The sequence below is a fragment of the Chanos chanos genome, chromosome 6 (assembly GCF_902362185.1).
Source record: "Chanos chanos chromosome 6, fChaCha1.1, whole genome shotgun sequence".
Classification (NCBI taxonomy): domain Eukaryota; kingdom Metazoa; phylum Chordata; class Actinopteri; order Gonorynchiformes; family Chanidae; genus Chanos; species Chanos chanos.
The window spans coordinates 35,292,555-35,312,818 of record NC_044500.1 but is presented as its reverse complement, the minus strand read 5'-3'; the positions used below and the strand labels follow the sequence as shown (position 1 = coordinate 35,312,818).

At 40.2% G+C, this 20,264-nt stretch overlaps 3 protein-coding genes across 3 annotated transcripts; 1 reads left to right on the top strand and 2 right to left on the bottom strand.

Moving 5' to 3' along the window:
• Nucleotides 1–424: 424 nt before the first annotated feature.
• On the bottom strand, nucleotides 425–5,771 carry adnpa (activity-dependent neuroprotector homeobox a). The gene is made up of 4 exons (XM_030777034.1): nucleotides 5,593–5,771; nucleotides 3,870–3,982; nucleotides 3,279–3,368; nucleotides 425–3,181 (listed from the first exon to the last, which is right to left on the bottom strand). The coding sequence occupies exons 2-4, from the start codon at nucleotides 3,975–3,977 to the stop codon at nucleotides 425–427; spliced, it is 2,955 nt and encodes a 984-aa protein (XP_030632894.1). The 5' UTR covers nucleotides 3,978–3,982; nucleotides 5,593–5,771.
• Nucleotides 5,772–6,470: 699 nt separating this feature from the next.
• Nucleotides 6,471–10,312, bottom strand: LOC115815627 (DEP domain-containing mTOR-interacting protein). The gene is made up of 10 exons (XM_030778595.1): nucleotides 10,302–10,312; nucleotides 9,754–9,846; nucleotides 9,269–9,447; nucleotides 8,736–8,859; nucleotides 8,114–8,292; nucleotides 7,614–7,823; nucleotides 7,317–7,454; nucleotides 6,954–7,024; nucleotides 6,748–6,852; nucleotides 6,471–6,596 (listed from the first exon to the last, which is right to left on the bottom strand). Exons 1-10 carry the CDS (start codon nucleotides 10,310–10,312, stop codon nucleotides 6,471–6,473), a joined length of 1,236 nt encoding a protein of 411 aa, XP_030634455.1.
• A 352-nt stretch (nucleotides 10,313–10,664) lies between these two features.
• Nucleotides 10,665–11,974, top strand: mafbb (v-maf avian musculoaponeurotic fibrosarcoma oncogene homolog Bb). The gene is made up of 2 exons (XM_030778534.1): nucleotides 10,665–10,740; nucleotides 10,913–11,974. Exon 2 carries the CDS (start codon nucleotides 10,929–10,931, stop codon nucleotides 11,922–11,924), a length of 996 nt encoding a protein of 331 aa, XP_030634394.1. The 5' UTR covers nucleotides 10,665–10,740; nucleotides 10,913–10,928; the 3' UTR covers nucleotides 11,925–11,974.
• Nucleotides 11,975–20,264: the final 8,290 nt, after the last annotated feature.

The following is a 20,264-nucleotide window of genomic DNA, read 5'->3' as shown; positions in this document are numbered from 1 at the left end:
AATTTTGTCATGGGATCCAAACCAGTGGTCTTTCATTGCACACATAAAAAAACAAGGGATTAAAGCACTTACTACTTTAAATTAACATTGGTATTTTATTAGAGCAGAAAAAAAGATAAATTTTAATCATTTTGTTACAGTTCCATCAAGTGTGTGATTAAATACAGAGGGCAGGATATCCTCAAAACACACTAGGGTCTATTGAGGAGAGAAAGAGATACAGTATATTATGCTTTTTAAATTGATGACATGTTAATGGCAAACAGTACTTTCAGCAGGCATGTATTGCTATACAGCTGCTCAACTTTAATACTCCACTCTGTGGTGTAACCTTTGACGTCAACCAATTTGAGGTAAAGGGTTTGGCCTAAGTGTATCTGACCTAAGAATTTTTTTTTTTTAATACAGAAGCTGCAGGAGCAGATCATCTACCCATCAATCCCACCTCATTCCCCTTTTCTTCAAAAAGTCCTGTTTGTCTGTAGTGGCTTTCATCAGGGGACATGCTACCTGACCAGATTTCTTCTTCAGGACTAGAGCTGGTAACAGAGCCATCCAGGCTTTTGGCCTCCGCTCTGGTAGATGGCCTCATCTCCCTCTCCTTTGCTTCAGTAAAAAAGTTGTGTACTTTTCTTTGTGAATGAACATTGAATGGTGGAAAAGCAGGCCCTTTATAAAGTCCTCCTTTGTTTTGGACCGTTTTCACTCTCTGTTCCACATTCTCAGTTGAGGTCTCCTCTTGTTCTGATTCGCTATCAGAGTCAATGGCTATAGGTTCTACAAAAGACACAGGATTAAAATTGAAGGCACAGTTGCTCTGACTACTTTGTCCAGTGTTTAGAGCCTGCCTCACCAGCTTATGCTGGACAGCTCTGTTTCCCTCCCCATAAGAGAAACCAACAGAATCCTTCAGTCTCCCTTTTGAGGTTCTTGATTGTTCGCTTTTATCCTCATTATTGTTTTCAAAGAACCATTCGGGGTCAAAGTTCAAATCATGCTTAAGTCGGTTTACTGCTCGCATATTAAAGCCAAGCAACACAACTGGTTTCCTGGTCACAAAGTCCCGCTCACACGAGCGCCTGCGGTTAGCAAAGTGACTTGAGACATCTGACTTCCACAGCCAGAGGCTGGCAGCCAGTTTCTCAACTTCCCTTTGAGATGGGTAGGGATGCCTATTGAAATAAGCAGTGAGGAAAGCTTTACGTGCCTCGTATGATTCCTCTGCGTGACCTTTGGGGTCTAAGGCTAAGACCACAGGCTCTTCTGGCTTCTCCACGAAAACTGTGGGGTAATACCTAGTCTGATCTACCATTTTCTTCCTCTTTGGGTCGGACGCATCTGAGGCAGCTAACTCACGTTTCAGGGAAACTGTGCCCGTAGAGCGCAATGTTGAGATAGGCTTGCTGCCCTGACCTCTTGGAGTCTGCCCAACACCACGGCAGTGCACCAAGTGAAGAGTGATTGTGGACACTGTCATGTTGCTAGTATAAACACCCAGACAGTGGATACATTTGTATGTGAGTTTTTTCTCCACGGGGTGCAGTGTCTGGAGCACCTGGTGCTGCTCCCGTAGGTGGACCGCGAGTGCATCTGAAATGGGGCCTTTCAGGATGGTAAAACACAGTGGGCAAAGGGTCTTGCCAACTTCTGTCTTCTGTGGTACGGCAGTTTGTGATATGCTTTTCAGAGTGGATTCTCTCTGGCTCTCTGGGGTCTTTGTGCACGTCTTCGAGACCCTGACTGAAGCACTGCTCTGTGAAGAGGGTGTTGAGGACGGCTCAGTTGCCTCCTTCATACTACAGGTAGTTACTATCAGTTGCACATTCTTAGGACTGCCCTGCTGAAGGGTGAGATCAAATGTAAGTGGAGAGCTAGTGGGAAGATCGCCTGTGTCGTTTGGGTGAAACTGCCTCTTGTGAGCCACTACCTTCTCAACTTCATGAAAGGTGGAATGACACAGCAGACATGACAGTCCATGGACTAGCATGTGATTCAGCAAAGTATCACTTGGCAGATAACGGTTGCAATACAAACACTTACTGGTGAAGTTGTGGATCTTCATGATATACTTGGCCATCACTTTCACCTTTTCTGCCTGGTGCTCCTTCTCAAAATGTGCGCTGTAAGCATTCTCCGGGAAGAGCTCATTGCAAATGGTGCAGATCTTCCACTTCTGGGTTTGCGATGAATTAAACGCAGTAGCTGACGCCCTCTTACTTGACAATGTTGCAGTTGCTGCCTGCATCGCTGAGGAGAGAGGTAAGGACTTGAGCGAAGAGTGTGAAACAGACAGTCCAGACTGGACTCGGCCTGCAAAACTCAGGGAATCAAATTTACCACCCATGAGGTGTTTCGCAGAGTGAGACGGTGATACCGTCCCAGACATTAGGGATTTGTCAGGAAGCGTAATACGCATGGGTTGGGCTGCAATGGAGTGGGCCTGGCCTTTGACATTACTGAGCGTTGCAGGAGCATGCTTTAGGTGGTTGCCCACAGGTAGCCCTACCATCTTAGGCATAGAGAAGCAGTTTACGTGTTGTGCTGCATTCATCATAGTGGCCCTCTGGTTTATGATAATGTGGGACTGAGGCCTGGACACTATAACACTGGTGTGGCCAATCAGGGCAGTCACTTGATGGCCAATACGCTCATGGAACTCAATGACATGCTGCACCAGTGCCTCGTATGTGCGAGGCACAAAAAGGCAGCTCTTGCAGTGAATTCCTGCGCTATTAGCAGAAGCTGCCTCACTGTTCTGCGACTTCTCTGAAGACCTGCCTACGTAAGGCGTGGCCACGTGCTGAAAATGTTCCCTGTAGATGTGTCTACGTACAACATTGTACAGTCTGTCCCGATAGGTGCACTTCTTGCAATAGTATACAGCCTGTTCCTTTCGATCACCTAACAGAGATCTGTCTACCCGTACTCCATCTCTCAACCCCGCTAAGGTTCCTTGGGGGCTACCTGCACCCTGTCTCATCAAGTTGTGAGGCATGTGGAAGAGTCTGATGTGTGTCTCCAAGGTCCTCTTGTTCCCACTATATGTGCAATAAGAGCAATTGAGAAGGATGCGGTTCTCAAAGTCTTCTCTGTGAACATTGCGGAAGTGGTTCTTATATGCTGAGAAGTACTTGGAAGCAAAGGGACAATCTGAACAGCAAAACTGCTTTGTCCTGTAGTCCTGTAGCACATGCAGACAAACAGCAGAGAAACAGTTACACATGTCAGCTGCAGAAAGAGAGCTGCATTCACTTGACTCAGTGGGGACAGCAGCCTACCTGAGACTTCGTCCAGGACGGATCCCACATACAAACATCCAAGCACATATTCTTCAGGTAAAACTCATCAGAACAAAACTCTCTAAAGTCCTACAAAAGTGAAGCAGAATGGCCATTTTAGTAATATGCATAAAACTGGTCGTGAGACAAATTTAAAAACAATACATAGTGAATCCATTAAGCCCTCAACACATTCTGTTGCCAATCGATAAAATTATACACAGTAAACGTCTGATGTTCCAAACCAATACAGCTGTTTTGTTCATCTGTTTTGGCTGATCTGTTTGAAATGTTCGTGCGAGCTTGCAAAGAAGAGAGAGCACTTCTTTGACCAACACTTATTTGAACGAAATCTAACTGTGCCTCCGCCCCAGACCTTCCCATAAGTCGCTCTTGCACGTTTGAAGCGAATGTCATTTAGGTAATATGAATAACTCAACCCAAATGTAAGGTAATGTCACGTATTATACAATACACTATTACAGATCTGCAGAAACCCACGAGAAGGGATTTGATATTCATCACTGTTTCATAAATAACTATTATATTTTCACAATAAACAAAAACAGTCAGAAAAACAAAATGGCTCACTTCTACATGCTCCTTGCAGTAGTCCAGGCCAATATCGCTTAAGAGCCTCTTGACCTTTTTCCTTGCTTTCCTTAGCCGAGTGAGGTTGTTCACAGGGAGCTGAAACATCTTTCCTGTTAAACATAAAAGGTAAAGAACCATTCTGTAAAGAGCATTCTCCTTGCAATGTGAGTATACGTGCAACTGTATATACTAAGCAAATAAACACTTTATGTGCTGTTAAATTTTGAAAACTCTGCCACCAGCAGTTTCAAGTTAAGCCCTTGAGTTTTAGTCTTGGCTGAGTGACTAACATACTTACATTACACTCCCATCAGAAACCTGTGAGGAGGAATAAACCCAATATCCCCACTTCATGCTGACCACAAATATTTCCAATCCAAACATATCACTTATAACTTATATATTAACAAGACATTGTGCAATAAAGTGTACTCAACATGGTACAGAACCATGCTATCAAATGACAAATTAGTGAGATGTATTATCCAAAAGCAAAACATTAAGATGAAAAATGTCAGAATAACTTGTTCAGTTAAGTATAAAGGGTGGACTTAATACCATCTGATCTACTTCCATACAGTCTACATTCGCACTCTGCGTCCCACTTAAATGTTGTTTCAGATCAAATTTTCGGAACAGAAATATCTGTGTTCCACATATTAGCAGCAATCTTGGATTTGTTCTTTGTTTCTCTAAAGGCGACGACATAAATTCAAATTCACGCGCAACAAAGATGCACAGCTAGGTCTTCCTGCAACTGGTTTACAGACATATCTTTGCAGGTACTGGTATTAGTATCTTTAAAAGCTCTTTAGGTTTTATGTGTACACCAGATAAATAACGTACTTAACATATGAGAGTGTGAAATGATAACCAAAACATAAAAAAACTAGAATCATGTTACAACACAATGCAAGATCAAACTAAGTTTGCTTACACGCTAGAGAAGCGCAATGATTCGGCTCAAGCTAAACGTTTCCCCTCTTACAATGAGAATTGTACCTTACACTATTAAATGATAGGCTTAAATCTAGGAAAGGTCCAGGGGAACTTGAGTACTTCCCTGTTCCTCTTTCAGATTATACGGATTTGTGACAAGGATGTTCAGGAAAGCGTTCATTGTATAATCACAATTAACGATGCATAAAATTAGTAAGAATACTTGTAACGTTAATTGTTTGACGAGATTTTGGGTGGCATAGATGAATTCCTCCAAGAATAACGGTGGTATGTTTGCAAGAAATATACAATTCGGTTGATTATATTTCGACATTGGACTGGAAAAGCAAAACTTACTTCTCACTATAACTTCACTGAAATAACTTGCTATCCACATAATTTTGATGCAAAAGCTTGCTACCGACATAATTTTGATGCAAAAAAGAGGGTACCAGCAATGAATAGCTGCTAGCTACATGCTAGACAATGCAGGCCAATACGTCAATAGCAAAGGGGCTTCAATCAATGTTATCGCAAAGCCTAAAACTATGATGTGATATTAAAACGGATTCGTTTCCAAATAAAATTCACTTGTGAAATATATGAATCCCTTCAGGCAGTCGACTTCAACACATTGTCTCGAATTCCAAACACGACTTTGTTTGCTAAGTAGCTAGCTAGCGAGATGAGAGAGAGTACAACAGCTTAGTCAGCTAGCTCGCTTGCAACTAAGGGTCTGATGTTTTGTATTTAGTTAATACTAGGACAGTGGCCATTCTACCTGCTTTCCCTGTTAGAATATCATGGAATGTCCTCACAGCGTCTTCTCAACCCAACCCACAGACGGAAGACCCAGTCTTGTTTATTAGAGCCAACAAGATGCTGCAGTCGTCCTTCGCTTTAGACCTGCTGCCGGTGGATCTGTGCAGCCCATCTTGAGAATCCGTACCATGTATCAGTAAGTAAGAGGCTAACGTAAGGGGAACTATGAGAGCTGACAGAGTTTATATTAGAGGTGAACAAAATACAAAGAACTCATCTGACCGTCCTAAAAACTGAAAATATTCAAAACATCTTTTTTTCTATTCTAGACTGTTCCACATACCAGCCAAGCCTGTTCAAAATGGCGAATGGTTTCAAGCGGAAGTGACATATATTCGAATATAAGTTAGGGGGGAAAAATCTGTGGTGTTTTGGGACAATCTGTGTAGTTGATCCAAATGATTAAACCGTGGGTGGTTTCATTAGTGCGACGATCAGGTGAAGCAAATGGCATGATGTGGGTGTACAGGGCTGATGACCTATTCTTTTCTTTACCAGTTATGCAATATTTTTGGACTGTTTGTCAAAATGGACCTTAAATGTTTGTTTGTCCTTATTATTGTAATATTTATTGGATACGCCCCACAATCGTTTTAGGTTGGCTGGCAAACAGGCTATATTGCATGTTTTGACCACAATGTTAAAGCACAGAAGTACCTTTAGTTTACTACATGTTTATTCAAAGATATCCACAAAATATAATATCCAAATATTGTATTCATTTATGTGGACTAAATATATTATACTCTTTATATCCTGCCACATTCTTGGTGTCCATTCAAGTTTTTGGTGTTAAGAACACTAGAGGCTGAAAAGATCCGGCTATAACCTGTATGATCAATCAACTGGTTCCATGACTTCCAAAACAACAACTCGGGGTCCTGTCATCACCAGCTTTGTGAGTGTGCAATAATCCAGATGGAGAACACTGCGTCCATTCACCTGACACACAAACTGACGCACCTGTAGAAAGCGAAGAGATACTTTATTAGTATGTGAAAGTCATTTAATGTTTGTAAATTTTTTCTGTGTGTACATGTTTCGGTGATTTGGTCTGTATTACTGAGACAGAGAAAAAGAGGCGTGAAACGGTATGTGCGTTTGAACTGGTCACCTTAACCCCTGCAGTAGCGGCAGGGCTACCTGGATCTACAGCCTGAATATAGCAGGGTGATTTTCCTCGAACCACAAACCCCCAACCCAGAGCATCTCCCATCACCTTTAAGTAAAAACACAGCACATCTTAAAAAATGAAGGGATATTCTCAGCGTCTCTGGACTGCACAAGCACATTCGATTCTCAAGCACTATGGTGCCTTACCGTTAGGACTCTTTTTATGAAAGGCGCTCCAGGGGCTAGCAGTTCCTCACATGTCACATGCCTCTTCAGCACTGTAAATCATGGTAAATCATAAATCTGTAAGAGCACTTTACAAACTGCGCACTACATTATCCATGGAATATTATTAAAAATAAAGTAGGAATGACTCTGTAAAAGACCTTGCCTTGAGTAAAATAATTTCCTTGCAATTTTAAGAACACTGGTTTACTTTATTTAAAAAACCTGGCATTATTTTTCGTTCAGGTAATGTGTTATTAAGTACATTATAAGTGTTATGCTCAATTCCATATAGGTGTTATTGGGAAATCTCCAAAGGTACCTACAAGCTTTTCATTATCTGACCTGATTTGGGATTGCATCTCACCACAGGGATAGATGAGAGTGGACAAGAAGATGAGTATCCACTTGAATTTAGTTGCTGATGTGTCAGACTGCTTCGGCGTCCACTGGATATCACCTTTAATTCTTTACTGGGCTCGACTGTGAACAATGCAAAAACCAGCACAACAGCAGGAGTGACTCATGCCATATTCTTGATATAACAGATACTCACACAATCTTATCGGACAAAACAATGTGAGTAAATGGGATTTGTCAGGACTGTTGATTGAATGAAATATTTAACATGTAAGCTATTACCGGACAGGAAGCAGCTGTTGCCTTCTACAGGAGGGGTTTTGCGTAGGACAAAGGGGCTATCTGCATGGTCCTCCTGACTTTGCTGTGATACACCCTCCACCTCCTCTTGCTCAGAATCATTCAGCAGCTCTGACAGCCGGCGCCGGCGCCGAAAGTTAATGCAGAACTGATACAACAGCCCACTGTCAAAGAAGTGGTGCTTCAGAGAAACTGTACGAGTTGATTGAGAAGTGTAAAGATAATGAAAAGTAACAAAGAGAATAGAGACACCAGAGAATGAGGGAGAGAGTCATAAATCAGTATTACTCACAGCTATGTACAGCACCATTACATCAGTTCTATGGCTGCACAGTGGCACTCAGTGATCATATCCTAAATACACTTTCTTACCGTCTTGAGCGGGAAATACCGTATTTAAGATTAACGCATTGTAAAGTAGAAATGGAGGTTAAATGTACGAAGAACATAATGATAAGTCATTCATTGAACATTTTTCTCACCGTGCTGAATAATGCCATGCTCTAGCAGGGCACGACAAAGCTCTAAACCCTTCCGCCGGCTCTCCACCTCTCCATTCTGCAGCAGCCAGTCAATCAACTGGCAGCCAGGAAAGGAACGCTGATAAAGCATGCCTTTCTCCTCTCTCAGCTGCAAGATGGAATCTCTACTGGTGACCAGTCTATCCAGAACAACCCAAAACATTCATGTCATGATTATGCAATACATAGTATATGGTCAAAAGAACATTTATGACCCCAGCAAACATGGGTAAAACTATGCAGGCAATAATTTGCTTTGCCAGTTTAAACTGGATATCAGCTTAAGTGGGGCTGACTCCATGCATAATCTCCTTCGACTCATGTTTTATTTTTGTTCAGTCCAAAGGAACTGAGTCACCGGCCACTCCTTGTTATGACATTTAGTTCAACAAATCTCAGCATGATTCTCACTAGAAATTAGAGTCGTAGGAGTGCTTTGTTAATTATAAGCTTGGCTATTTAGTTCAGCATCTTAAGGGTCTCTGTGATCTCCGTGATGTATTCCTTCGTGGGAGAAAACTGTGTCAATTGATTAGGGAGTACTCCCCCTTCCCTTTCACAAATTTGGATAAATCACTCATACTGTTCGTATAGTCTCTGTCCACGCATGAAGACCTTCACTTCTGTGTTGAAGGGGAATGTTCCATCATCCTTTCTGAAGCGATACAACAATTTAGCATCTTTAAAAATGGGCCGTTTGTCGCACACTGTTAAAAAGAATGAATCAAGGATGAATACATAACAAATAATATATTGCTTCTTGTACTCTTTCTGCAAAGAGTATTTAGTCAGATATGAGTCACAGCCTTCTCATATTTGTTATAACTATGAGAGTTGATAGTTTTCATAAAATCATAATATATGTGCCTGCCATTTCTGAATTTCTCCATAATTAAAATGACAAGTTCCAAATGATTTACAAATTAGAGGTACGCTACTCATTGAGTTTTGCAGAAGCTTTGGACATTACAGTGAACAAATTTTATGTAATTTTTGTTTTATCAGCCAAAGCTCAATCTAAAGAATCCATAGAGAAGTTAAAAATCTTAGTGAAACATTCCTGATTAAAATTAGCTTTAGTATCTAAGTGACAAGCAGAGCTCAGCAATACCTTACCATGATGTACAATGTCATTATCCATTAGATGTTGCATTAATTGGACTGCAGTATCACGGTCTGGTACTTCTTTGTGGCTAATAAGCCAGTCAATAAGCTCTTGTGCCAAAAAGCAGTTTGGGTAAGTACGCAAGTGGTATCTGCGATCTTTGATTAATTTGCCATCATGCAGCCGCATCCTTCAAGAGAAAAAACAGGATTGCTAAACATACAGGTAACATACAACAAGAGGGCACAGATGACTGAATGTGATTCACCTTTTTTGTTACTTAGTATGAAATAGAGACTTAAATGTATCTTGATTGTCTCCCAACCAGTATCTAGACTGTCTCATAACCCACAGACTTCTGTAAATGATTAAGTCTCAGAGAAATCAGAATGTTTGTAGACTCAGTAGAATAATGCGATGTAATCTATTATGTAACATCTAAATATAAATACTCTTTGTCCCTATTCTGTCATTTCTGTCTCTCTCTTAGTCATACCTGAGTTGTTCTCCAGCAATCATTACTTCAGCCTTGTGCTGTCTAGCCATGACCTTTCTTTTAATGCTTCCCATTTTCTCCATGTTTCTTCTCCTACTTTTGTGATACTCGCACACAGCCTTTTCTTATGGGTGGTGTTCCAATGTTTACCCAATATCTAATGATCAGACGAACTCATTCTCCATAGGGGAGGGATGTTGTGTACACAAATAGTCTCTCTCTCTTTTACCTCTTTTCCTCTCTCTCAGTCACTACGCAGTCACTGTTCACACTTGGCTCTTGAATAACTTGCGTGAGAACCTGCGCACACACTAATTTTATCTCCAAGAAATGACAATGAACAGTGATAAAATGAACAACGAGCACGTAATAGACACACTCAAGTTAGTAATCGGTAAACTTGGCTACCGGTATGTCATATGGCCATTTCAACCACACGATGTCAGCAAAGAGCCGACAAAAATACACAAGTCGATATACATGGTAAATAAGGCATGCAGTGCATCACTAATATCCTCCGAAAACTAGCTTATAGCTGCGATCACAACTCCAGCAACATCACTGAAGGTTCGGGCAATGTTATATCGGCCTAAACCTTTTTACCAGTTCCCCAAGGTTTTTCTTGTAGCTGAGATGACAAAGGGCTAAATGTAATCAGAAACTTTACAGTAACCCCAAGCAGTACCCTGGCTGGTTCAATGTAAATTTCTGTCGTATTACATACGTGCATATATTTTCAGGTATCATAAATTTGACAGACGGGTCTATGGGCGGGAGCAGGACATGAGTGTGGGTTGGGCCATGGAGCACTCTTTTAAGGAAGTAAAGGTAGTAAAATTATTCGTAATTACGTCACAGCCAATGACTTTTAAAAGCACAGTTTGCCGCTCCAACAAACATTACACGCTGTGCGACATTAGTGTATTGTGTATGACCATTGGTGACAGCCGTCAGTTCATGTCATCGGGGAGATATCGCGGGTATCAGGTAAGTTCTTGCAAAGCCTAATTTTTGCAACCGAAAAATCTAAGAACAAGATAATTCTAGAAGAGCTGGAGTTGTCTCGAATATGCTCATTCGATCCATCTAGAAAATCAAAACTTTTAAAGGGATTTATTATACGAATTTATTTTTTATTGAATTGGTGGTTCATTCACAGCATCTTGCAGGGAAGCATGCCGGCAGAACAACAATTCCAACTCCATGAGGATCCACGAAATCTGGATTACTTCAGTGATGTTAATTTGATGCAATTCGATGTAAAGAGAGAGACAACATCGGGATTTGACAGTCTGTATCCTCATCCTCATCCTTGCAATCAGAATACGTCCGGATCAGTTTCCACCACCCCCATGAGCACCCCTTGCAGCTCGGTGCCTTCTTCTCCAAGTATCAGCCCAACTGGGCAGAGTTCCGACGATTTATACTGGACAATGGATTCCAGCGTTTATCCTCAACAAATGAACTCAAATCTTCTTGACCTGACATCCGAAACTGCAGTGGGGAGTTTAGGCACTGATTCAGTAAATGGGCACCCAATATCCCACATCCGCCAGCAGCTTCATCAAGCAGAATTTGACTACTACAGAGCGACACGCCCGTTCCACGGACAAACCCCCAGTTTCCAGCACCAAGAGCAACATTACGCAGAAATACCACCGAACATCGGAACTCTCCACAGTCATCAGAGCGCACATGATCACGTGCAGAACAGAGATGGATTTCAGTTCACTGACAATGTTAATAACCCAAGTGCAAGAGCGCTCTGCCACCAAACAGCCCAAGTTATCAATCCACAGCAAAAGCGAGATGACCGAAAAACAAGTGTCGAAGTCTGCCTCTCAGATGAGCAGCTGTTGTCCATGTCCGTGAGAGAACTCAATCGACACCTTCGTGGTTTAAGCAAGAACGATGTTATCCGACTTAAACAAAGACGTCGGACACTAAAGAACCGGGGTTATGCACAGTCCTGCCGACATAAACGGGTTCAACAGAAACACGTTCTGGAGCATGAAAAGACGAGCCTGGTCACTCAGCTGGAGCAGTTGAGGCGCGAGTTTAATATACTGACTCGCGAAAGAGACGCATACAAACTCAAGTTCGAGAGGCTAGCCGGGGGTCTTAGAAATGGCCCTACAGGTGAAAGCTCATCATCACAAATTTCTGTATAAAATCATTGGGGGCATGCTGGCCGATGAGTGATAATATGAATATGAATAATTACACAAATTGTTGCAGCATTTCGATATGTCTTTGATGTGGAGGCATTGTCAAATGTGACTTCTTTCTTTAACAGTGATTCCACTTTTCCTACGAGGTGCTGAATGTTTGCGAGTGTAGGTTCTTCGTAAGTTTATTTTACGCATTAATTGTGTAAACCTTTTTGAGGAGTTGTGGCGTGTATACTTTCCCCGAGGTTTTTGTACAATGATAGTGAAAAATGTAACTTTTTAACTGTGTAATTATTTTGCATTAACGTGATGAATGGATGCTGAATATAGTATTCCATACTCTCGGTTTGTTTAATATTATTATTATTATTATTATTATTATTATCATCGTCGTCGTCGTTATTGTTGTTGTCGAAAGGGAATAGCAGTTTGTATTGAGGTACACTCTTAATGTTATATTGCAAATATAAAAGTAACAACATGAATTAAAAGCAGTTTCTGACTTTCAGTGTTTTATTTTCTTCAGGGAAAGCATAACCTTTATTATGAATTAGAAGCTATGGAAGCCATTAACATATTTACATTCAGTTCAGCAAGCCAGTATGTTGGAATATAAAAAAAAAACAATAAGAAAGAAAATATTCTTTCCTCGTGAAACATCAATTTTAACACAGTCTTGCACACGTCTTTGACACATGGGCTACGGGTTATTTGTATGCATATTTTCAAATCGGTGGTGTCGATCAAATCAAAAGCTATTAAAGCAGCCTTTTTACAAGTTTACAGAAACCTCAGAAGGGCCTACTAATTGACCTTGGCTGTAACTGTAAAGGGCTTCCACCAAAGCACTGCTTATCTTCTGCTATACAACAGATCCGCTTCTTTGCAATCAATATTCCGCTCCAGATCATGTCAAGTTATTGGAAATTGAACTGTATTTTATAAATTGGCAAAATAATATGGCGAAAGCCCTGTTCTTTCACAGGACACGACATGCCACTCAAGTCCCCACACAATTCATCACAATATTGAAAATATTGAGGTGACATACAGTAAGTTTTTGTTAGAACTACGAGACTAGCAGACAGCTGCTGAGAATTAGTGTCATTAGTTTATTTGTGAGATTCATTTTCTGTTTGTTTTTAATGTAATTCCCTTTATAATTGTGGATCCTTGCTATTATAAAAGCTTCAGTGAAAGTGTGAAATGAACTGTAATAATATAGACAGCAATTCATATTTTTCAGCACTTCAGTTTCAGTTTATAAAGTCTTGTATCAGGTGCAGGATGTGTGTCAACTTGTCATGTTGACCTTATTTCTTCTAATATGTTGCGACCAGAATTATTTCTACGTACCTTGATATATTGTATATAATGTAAAAGTAACAATATCAAAACATTTTAGATATTTAACACCATCTTTATTAAATACGGTGATTTATCATTTATATGATACCTCAAAATGAATGGACTATCTCTGTAAGAGAGTCAAGGTCTTAATGACTTATACAGAATTCTTGTCTTAAGGGAACGGCGAAAAGCTGCCCAGTGGCTGTTGATCCCTGACCTTTGCGTCACCTGTCTCTTAACAGTCTGTCCAAAGTGGACCTCATTATGCTGACTGTGCCAACAGCTCAGCACAGATTGCCTTTGTCCCACTGACAGACCACATGTGTAGATTTACTTTGATGTAGCACAACCACAAATCTAAATGTGTTTTCTGGAAGCATTCCATGGTTTGGTATCTCTCATCATATGATTTGCAAGGACAACAAAACAGTTTGATAATTATAACATACCATGGTACTTTAGGATATCTAAAAAAAATGGACTTGTGAATGGTTAAAAAAGCCAAACAATTAACAAATGCAATTTTGTAAGATAACATGGACTTTTTAAAATGTTCATTAACTTTCACTAACTTCCTGTATGGAAATATGCAAATGTTTCAGTTTCTTTGGAAACTTTTTGTGCTCTGCTTTTCAAACCCCCTCTGACATTTCCCTTTTGTCAGGCACCATCCACATACGAGTTTGAATGGTTTTTTTTTTTCTCATTTATTATGTCAATATGTCTTTTAAAAGGTCTTCTAAAAATACAAATTCTAAATAAAACATGTTCAATCTGGCATGGGGAAACTATTGCACTTCCCTCCATTTGAATCTGAGCGCTGTTCAAAACTATGGTGTGACTAGGCCCATATATTTTTCTCTGGAATGTTTCGACCCAGTGTCTCTGTTTGCTTTGCTGTTCTGTGGCTGGGAGGGCTGCACTGCTTTGGGGAGACTGCAGGCAAAAGTTCCCCTTCTGCTCCATTAAAAGTACGTGTCGTAAGTCTTTGGCATAGGCAATTCCTTTCTTTATCCCTTTCCCTCTTCTGCTGTGTATGGATGGTTTATGGATGGTTTTATAAACTGGTGTAATCCTCTGATTTTATGGTAGACAATATCTATGAAGTCTGAAAAACATTTGTCATACAATCTCCCACTCGACAGTTTTTCTGGGTGCTATTGTGAAAGTCCTTCGTTTGCTCTTTTTCTCGTGCATGTGATTGAGTGGCTGATGTCTAAAGCTACCACATCCCTCTTCCCCGAATCCTGCTACCCCCACCCATACTGCGCCTGAGGGAAACCACTGACTCAGCACTAAGCCAAGGTGTCTGATTCTCTGTGGCGTCAGAGGGTCACCGAGACAAAAAGAGACAGATCCACAGACCAAAAGGGTTTTTTTTTAATTTTTTCTTAATTTTAAAACTTCTTTAGCTTAATGTTGATATATTCACTACATCTCTCATAGGTATATTCCGTTTTATAAATCGTTTGCAGTACTACCTTGAATGTCTGACTCTCTTTTCTTTTTTTCTTTTTTTTTGCAGGACTCAGTTACGCATTTTACAGATTTCAAGAAACTTTCTCTTAGTTCGTATTCAGATTAATAAACTGTCTCTTAAACTGCAATCAAAGAGGTTTATGAAAATGATATATACCCCAAGCTTGTCACACTACAGGCTGTTTGCTTGACAAGTTGTTCTTGTACAGCCTTACTTGGCCTTGTCTGTCTCTGCTTTCACATGCACAGAAGTGCGGTGTGTGTGTGGAAGGATGATAGGCTTCCTCTTTCACTTCCCACATGAGGATTTGGTCAAGTGACTTTAAAAAAGGGTGAAGGGAGGTGTAGACGAGGAAAAACATGCAGCCATGGTGATAGTGGTTTCCGTTCAGGATGCTTCACTTATCTCTGTGTCAATACCTTGTGACAGAGGTTTTAATTAAAGTCGCTGACACAATCCACACTCACGTAACTTTTAAAGTCATTAATGGCGTGAATGTTTTTGCATGTAAACCCTCCTGAGATATTGATCAGAAACCTGTTCACAGAACAGCAGTTATGTTCAACATTTAGCCTTAGCATTTCTGTTATTTTACAGTCCTACCAGCTTCATCAGAGTGGACCATTATTTTGAACAAATTACCTTTTTTCCTGGAAAACAGATATGTGAAAATCTCTGGATAAAATATGCTACACTGTCAAAATGTATAGCCGTGCTCGGGTGATATTTTAACAAAGCGCAGAAAATGTTCACAATTTTTATTTATGCTAAGAAATCAAAATATGGAAAAGTAAAAATGGCCTCTTTAGTAGATGAATATTTAGAGCCAGATTACCTTGAGTTCTGACGAATTTCAGCATTCTTTCGCATTCCCTCTGTGTTTTATTATACCATGCATGAAATACCAGCTTATGTCCAAAACGCTCTAAAATGATGACCTCTTAGATGATTTCTCCAGAATCTCAACTCAAATACTGAAAATGCAGTGCACAGCAAGGCAAAAGTATTCAGCAAAACAAAATTATCATAAAATGTGATTGTACTGTCATGTTGACACGTATACGTGGGAGAGAGAAAGAGAGAGAGAGAGAGAGAAAGAGGATGAGTTAATGCTCCCTTGACTCTTGATTTAGGCACTTTTGATTTTTTGGGGTTTTTTTTATGTCATGGGAGAAGAGAACAAACCTTCCCTTAAATCAAGATGATTCTGAGTCCAGTCAAAGAGGAAGCACAAGCTCTATGTGTCATTGTACAGTGGAAATGGGGAGATGACAGACATTTACCCAAAATTTACATTCAAATCAGTCCTGACAGGAACTGGTCTTAAGCAATCTCTCGCACTGGGACGCACACAGATTCAGAAAAAAGAAAACGGTTCCTCTTTGAGCTCTTTAAGATTATTCTGCAGTGAGAACTTTCTTTTCTCATCCTGTGAGAAAGAGACACACAGAATGTCCCAAGTTACTTTATGGTCAGAAACAGAGAAAAGAGGCCTTTTGCAAATTGGCACGGCTAAACCTTTTGCTCTTCATTCCAGTTCAAGAGAACTAGAGAATCTGTGGAAATCATTTTTACTGTTGCTAATCTCCTCTCTCCTCCCGTACTCAGTGAGAAGTGGTCACAGGTCTACAAAAGCTCTGTCCCATTTGATTTCATCTAACAGTGGCTTTTTGGAGGTTTTTTTCCCCTTTTCTTATGGCAAAATGTTGTATTTGAAAGTGTGCTATAGGTCCACTACGGTTTTTGAAGGATGCAGAAAAGTGAGAAACTGAACTTTCCCACGATTATTTGGACTCCTCTCTCTCTCCTCTTTATCAGCTCTAACCATCACCTGTTAAGAGCTCACCTGTCAGCACTCACTCCAGTTATGGGAGGAGTTTGTCTCAGTTAGCTGATCTGTACAAAGAGGGTGTGAAGAGAAAGGGGATCTGGCAGTTACCGCAAGTATTATTATTTACAAAGAGCAATCCAAACTGGTGCTGAAATGACTTGAATTTTTCCTGGGTTGTAGCCAAAAAAAAAAAAATTCTTTATTTGTTTCACAGTTTCTCTGAAACTATGTGCCAAAACACATGGGCCCAGTGATTTGGCCAACACCTCTGTGTTTATATCTAACACTTCAATTAATTTGAGGATAACAGTAAGTAAAATAAAGGGACAGGGTCTTGCCAATATGTTTTATTTGTCATGTGGTTTTTTTTTTCCATGAGAACATGGTGAGTTCCTTCTTCACAGTTACACAGAGAGAAACACTGTTAACTTCACTGATCTACCAACCCCCATCGTTCTGCCAGACAAGCATTACGTGTTTTTGTTGCCAGTGGAAGATCTGCAGAACAAATCTTCTCACAGGACAAGAGAGAGGGAAGGGATCTCACAGTTCTTTACTCCCTCTGACAGAAGACTTATCAGCACTCAAATCAGCTGATTTGTTTACATATATTACTTTCACATGGCCCCACAAGGCCAAAGTAGAACAGCGACAATTGTGTGCAGTATTAAATACATACACTTTTTCCTAATAAAATCTTCTCTGTTCATTCATAGACACCCTCCTGTACCCTTTCTCCGATGCGCAGCTCTTATAAACATGTGTAGGATGAGGAGTAGTCACGTTCTTATCTGTATCTGTGAATCATTTACATGTAAACAAACGAAGCTCTGAATAATAGACACACTTAGGACCAAGACAAAGATGAGAAACAGCATATTAAATCTTCATGGATTTTACCAAACAAATGTATGCAAATCATCTTTTTTAACTTGTGCAAATCCACTTGTTTCAGTATTTAGACGATGTGTACAGACAACATTGAAATAATATAAAGCGCTCAGTACAAATTTCTGGGTGCGGCCCTCCTAAAAAGAGAATACTCCAAAGGAAAAAAAATCGTGTCTTTATGTGTGAAGCTACAGTCACATGTACTGATAAACTGTGATTTAAAAACAAGGGTGTACCACGCCTTCACAACGACCCACAATAAAAGGTGACTGTATGAATGAACCGCATCTGTGGACAGAGATATGTTTCTGTGGTGTGAGAAAATACCAGCTGTGTCAGTCTCAGTGACATCCAAACTGAGCTAAATATGGACCATAGGACAACAAAATGACACGTGGAACATTTGGGTCTGTAATCAGCAATACTGCAAGGGTGCTTCCGCAACATTGATTATCCTAAGGGCACACACTTTAAATGGACAAACCTTCAATCTGAAATCTTATACATTCATTTATAAATGGTTAAAATAACCACGGGTAAGTGTTAATACAATGCAAAGCTGTTCCTTTAGCTCAAGACAATAATGACGGCTGACTTGGTGGAACATTCTATACAGTGAAGCTGTGGACAGGAGAAGCTGAGGACGTGTTGTAATACAATCTCTGTGTTACATAATCCTAGTGTTAGCATCTCTCCTGTAGCCGTCCCAATCAATGCCATCCAAGACGCGCTGTCACTGCAAGATCTGCTGGCAGCACTCACTACCCTTAAACCCTCTCACCCATCCCCCGCCCAAGCCTTCTCACGTGCACTCATCATAGGCCACTGTTCCTATGACTTGTCAAAGCCCATTATTGACATTGGAGCTATCATAAATACCAGAGTGAGGTGTCAGCCCAATTTATTTGCCTCTCTTATCCAGGTAAAATTAAAGAAATATCCAATAGCCTTGAGCTGATTTCAAGTTCACACTGGAGCCCAAGACCAAGTGGAATTTCTCTGTCAGCATTATCTACACAGTTACTATGGTCAACCATGCTCATGTGATTAAATGGATTTGACTAATGACTTCCCTATCGCATAAGGCTGTCAGTCTTTCGATCATTTAAGCTCCATGGCTGGCACACACTAGACATTTTTTGGTCTATCATCCCTCATGCAAGAACAATTTTTAGGGTAAAGAAAAGGATATGAAATGTGAATACGTTAATCGATGTAACTTGTACAACATAATATGAAAAGATTATTTTTTGTAAATGCCACACAATCGAGAGAGGTTTGCTGTTCTTTGTTGGGTTCAACTGTCAACATGTCAACACCACAAACAGCAATTCTGTAGAACTGTCTCCTTTGTATCTGTTAAGTTAAGAATTGCAGTTGTCTTGACTCAGTTTCCTTAGAATTTCATTTTCACTTCCTCCTGATCATCTAAAGGCTTCTCTGCATGATCATCACACAGGATCAATACCTCACGGCATGGTTCCAAGACAAATGTTTATGAGATGTCAATAGCACAGTTATGCCTTGGTTAATTAAAGACTGACACAGGCTTCAGACACAGGATCACCCCCCCCCCCAGTAATTACATATAAATCTTGACAACAGACACAGCGGATCTATTGCCAGTAACACTCTCTTGCCTTTAAATGCCCTCTGTATGTCTGAACGCCCCTTAAGAAAGAACTTTTTTGGTTAATTTCTCTGACAGGAGGAACTTGAGGGTTGATTTCTGTGCAAATGTTAAGGGAAAATAACCCTTTTATTAAGGCATTTGTCATGTGTTCTAATTCTGCAACGAATCTTTATATTCACTGTTCTTTCTCTCTGTTATTTATTTTTCTTAAGTACATCACACAAATCACAACTTTATGGCCTTAACTTACATATAACTTTATACTTCAGGGTTGAATTGGATTGATCATTTAAATGCCCTGAGCAGATATATGAGAGGCACAATGATTACAGCACAAATCTATAGAAAATCGGTTTAAAGAACAAATCAATAGGCAGATAGAGAATTTTTGAAACAGAATCCAGCACGGTTATCATCAATAACAAGGAGAATGCGGAACAGGCTATTCAGCAGCCACCAGCACTTAAGCAAATGCAGCTAAATTAAAATACATGCCAAGAACAGGTATAAACAAACAACATGTATAATGGATCAGTATTACTAATGCTTTTTTTAGTTTGCGTGTGTGCACGCGTGCCTGTGTGTGTGTGTGTGTGTGTGTGTGTGTGTGCGTGAGATGTTACCACACAATTTTGTGAACACGTGATTATGCACTCATGCAAGCATCTCTGTATGTAGAGATTCTCAAGAATCCTAATTCCACCCAAAAATGTCCGTTTTGCAAAGTAGCTGTAATGAGTCTATGTTTTGTTTTCACAGTCTCCCCAGAGATTCTGATGAGATTATTGGAAAGTCAGCAGGTTAAGCAGACTAGCCTTTTTTAGTGCTTATGGTTTAACTGTCAGAGGTGAAGATTTGAATGTGGTATATGACAGTGGGTTTAGATGAAGATTCACTGCAGCAGAAAACACAGGAAATGGTTCAGAGAAACCTTATCTATTCCAACAGAGTCCTCCACCCACACGCCACAGAAACGACACAATCTCACCTTCACATCTAAGTCAATGTATATAACGAGAAAATCAGCTTATGAACTAGATCATAGCCAGATTCATCACTTACATACAGGTCTCCAACTTACATACAAGTCTTCAAAAAACATCCATTCACCTACATACAAACCTGTTCGCAACGCAAAAACTATTCATCCTCTTA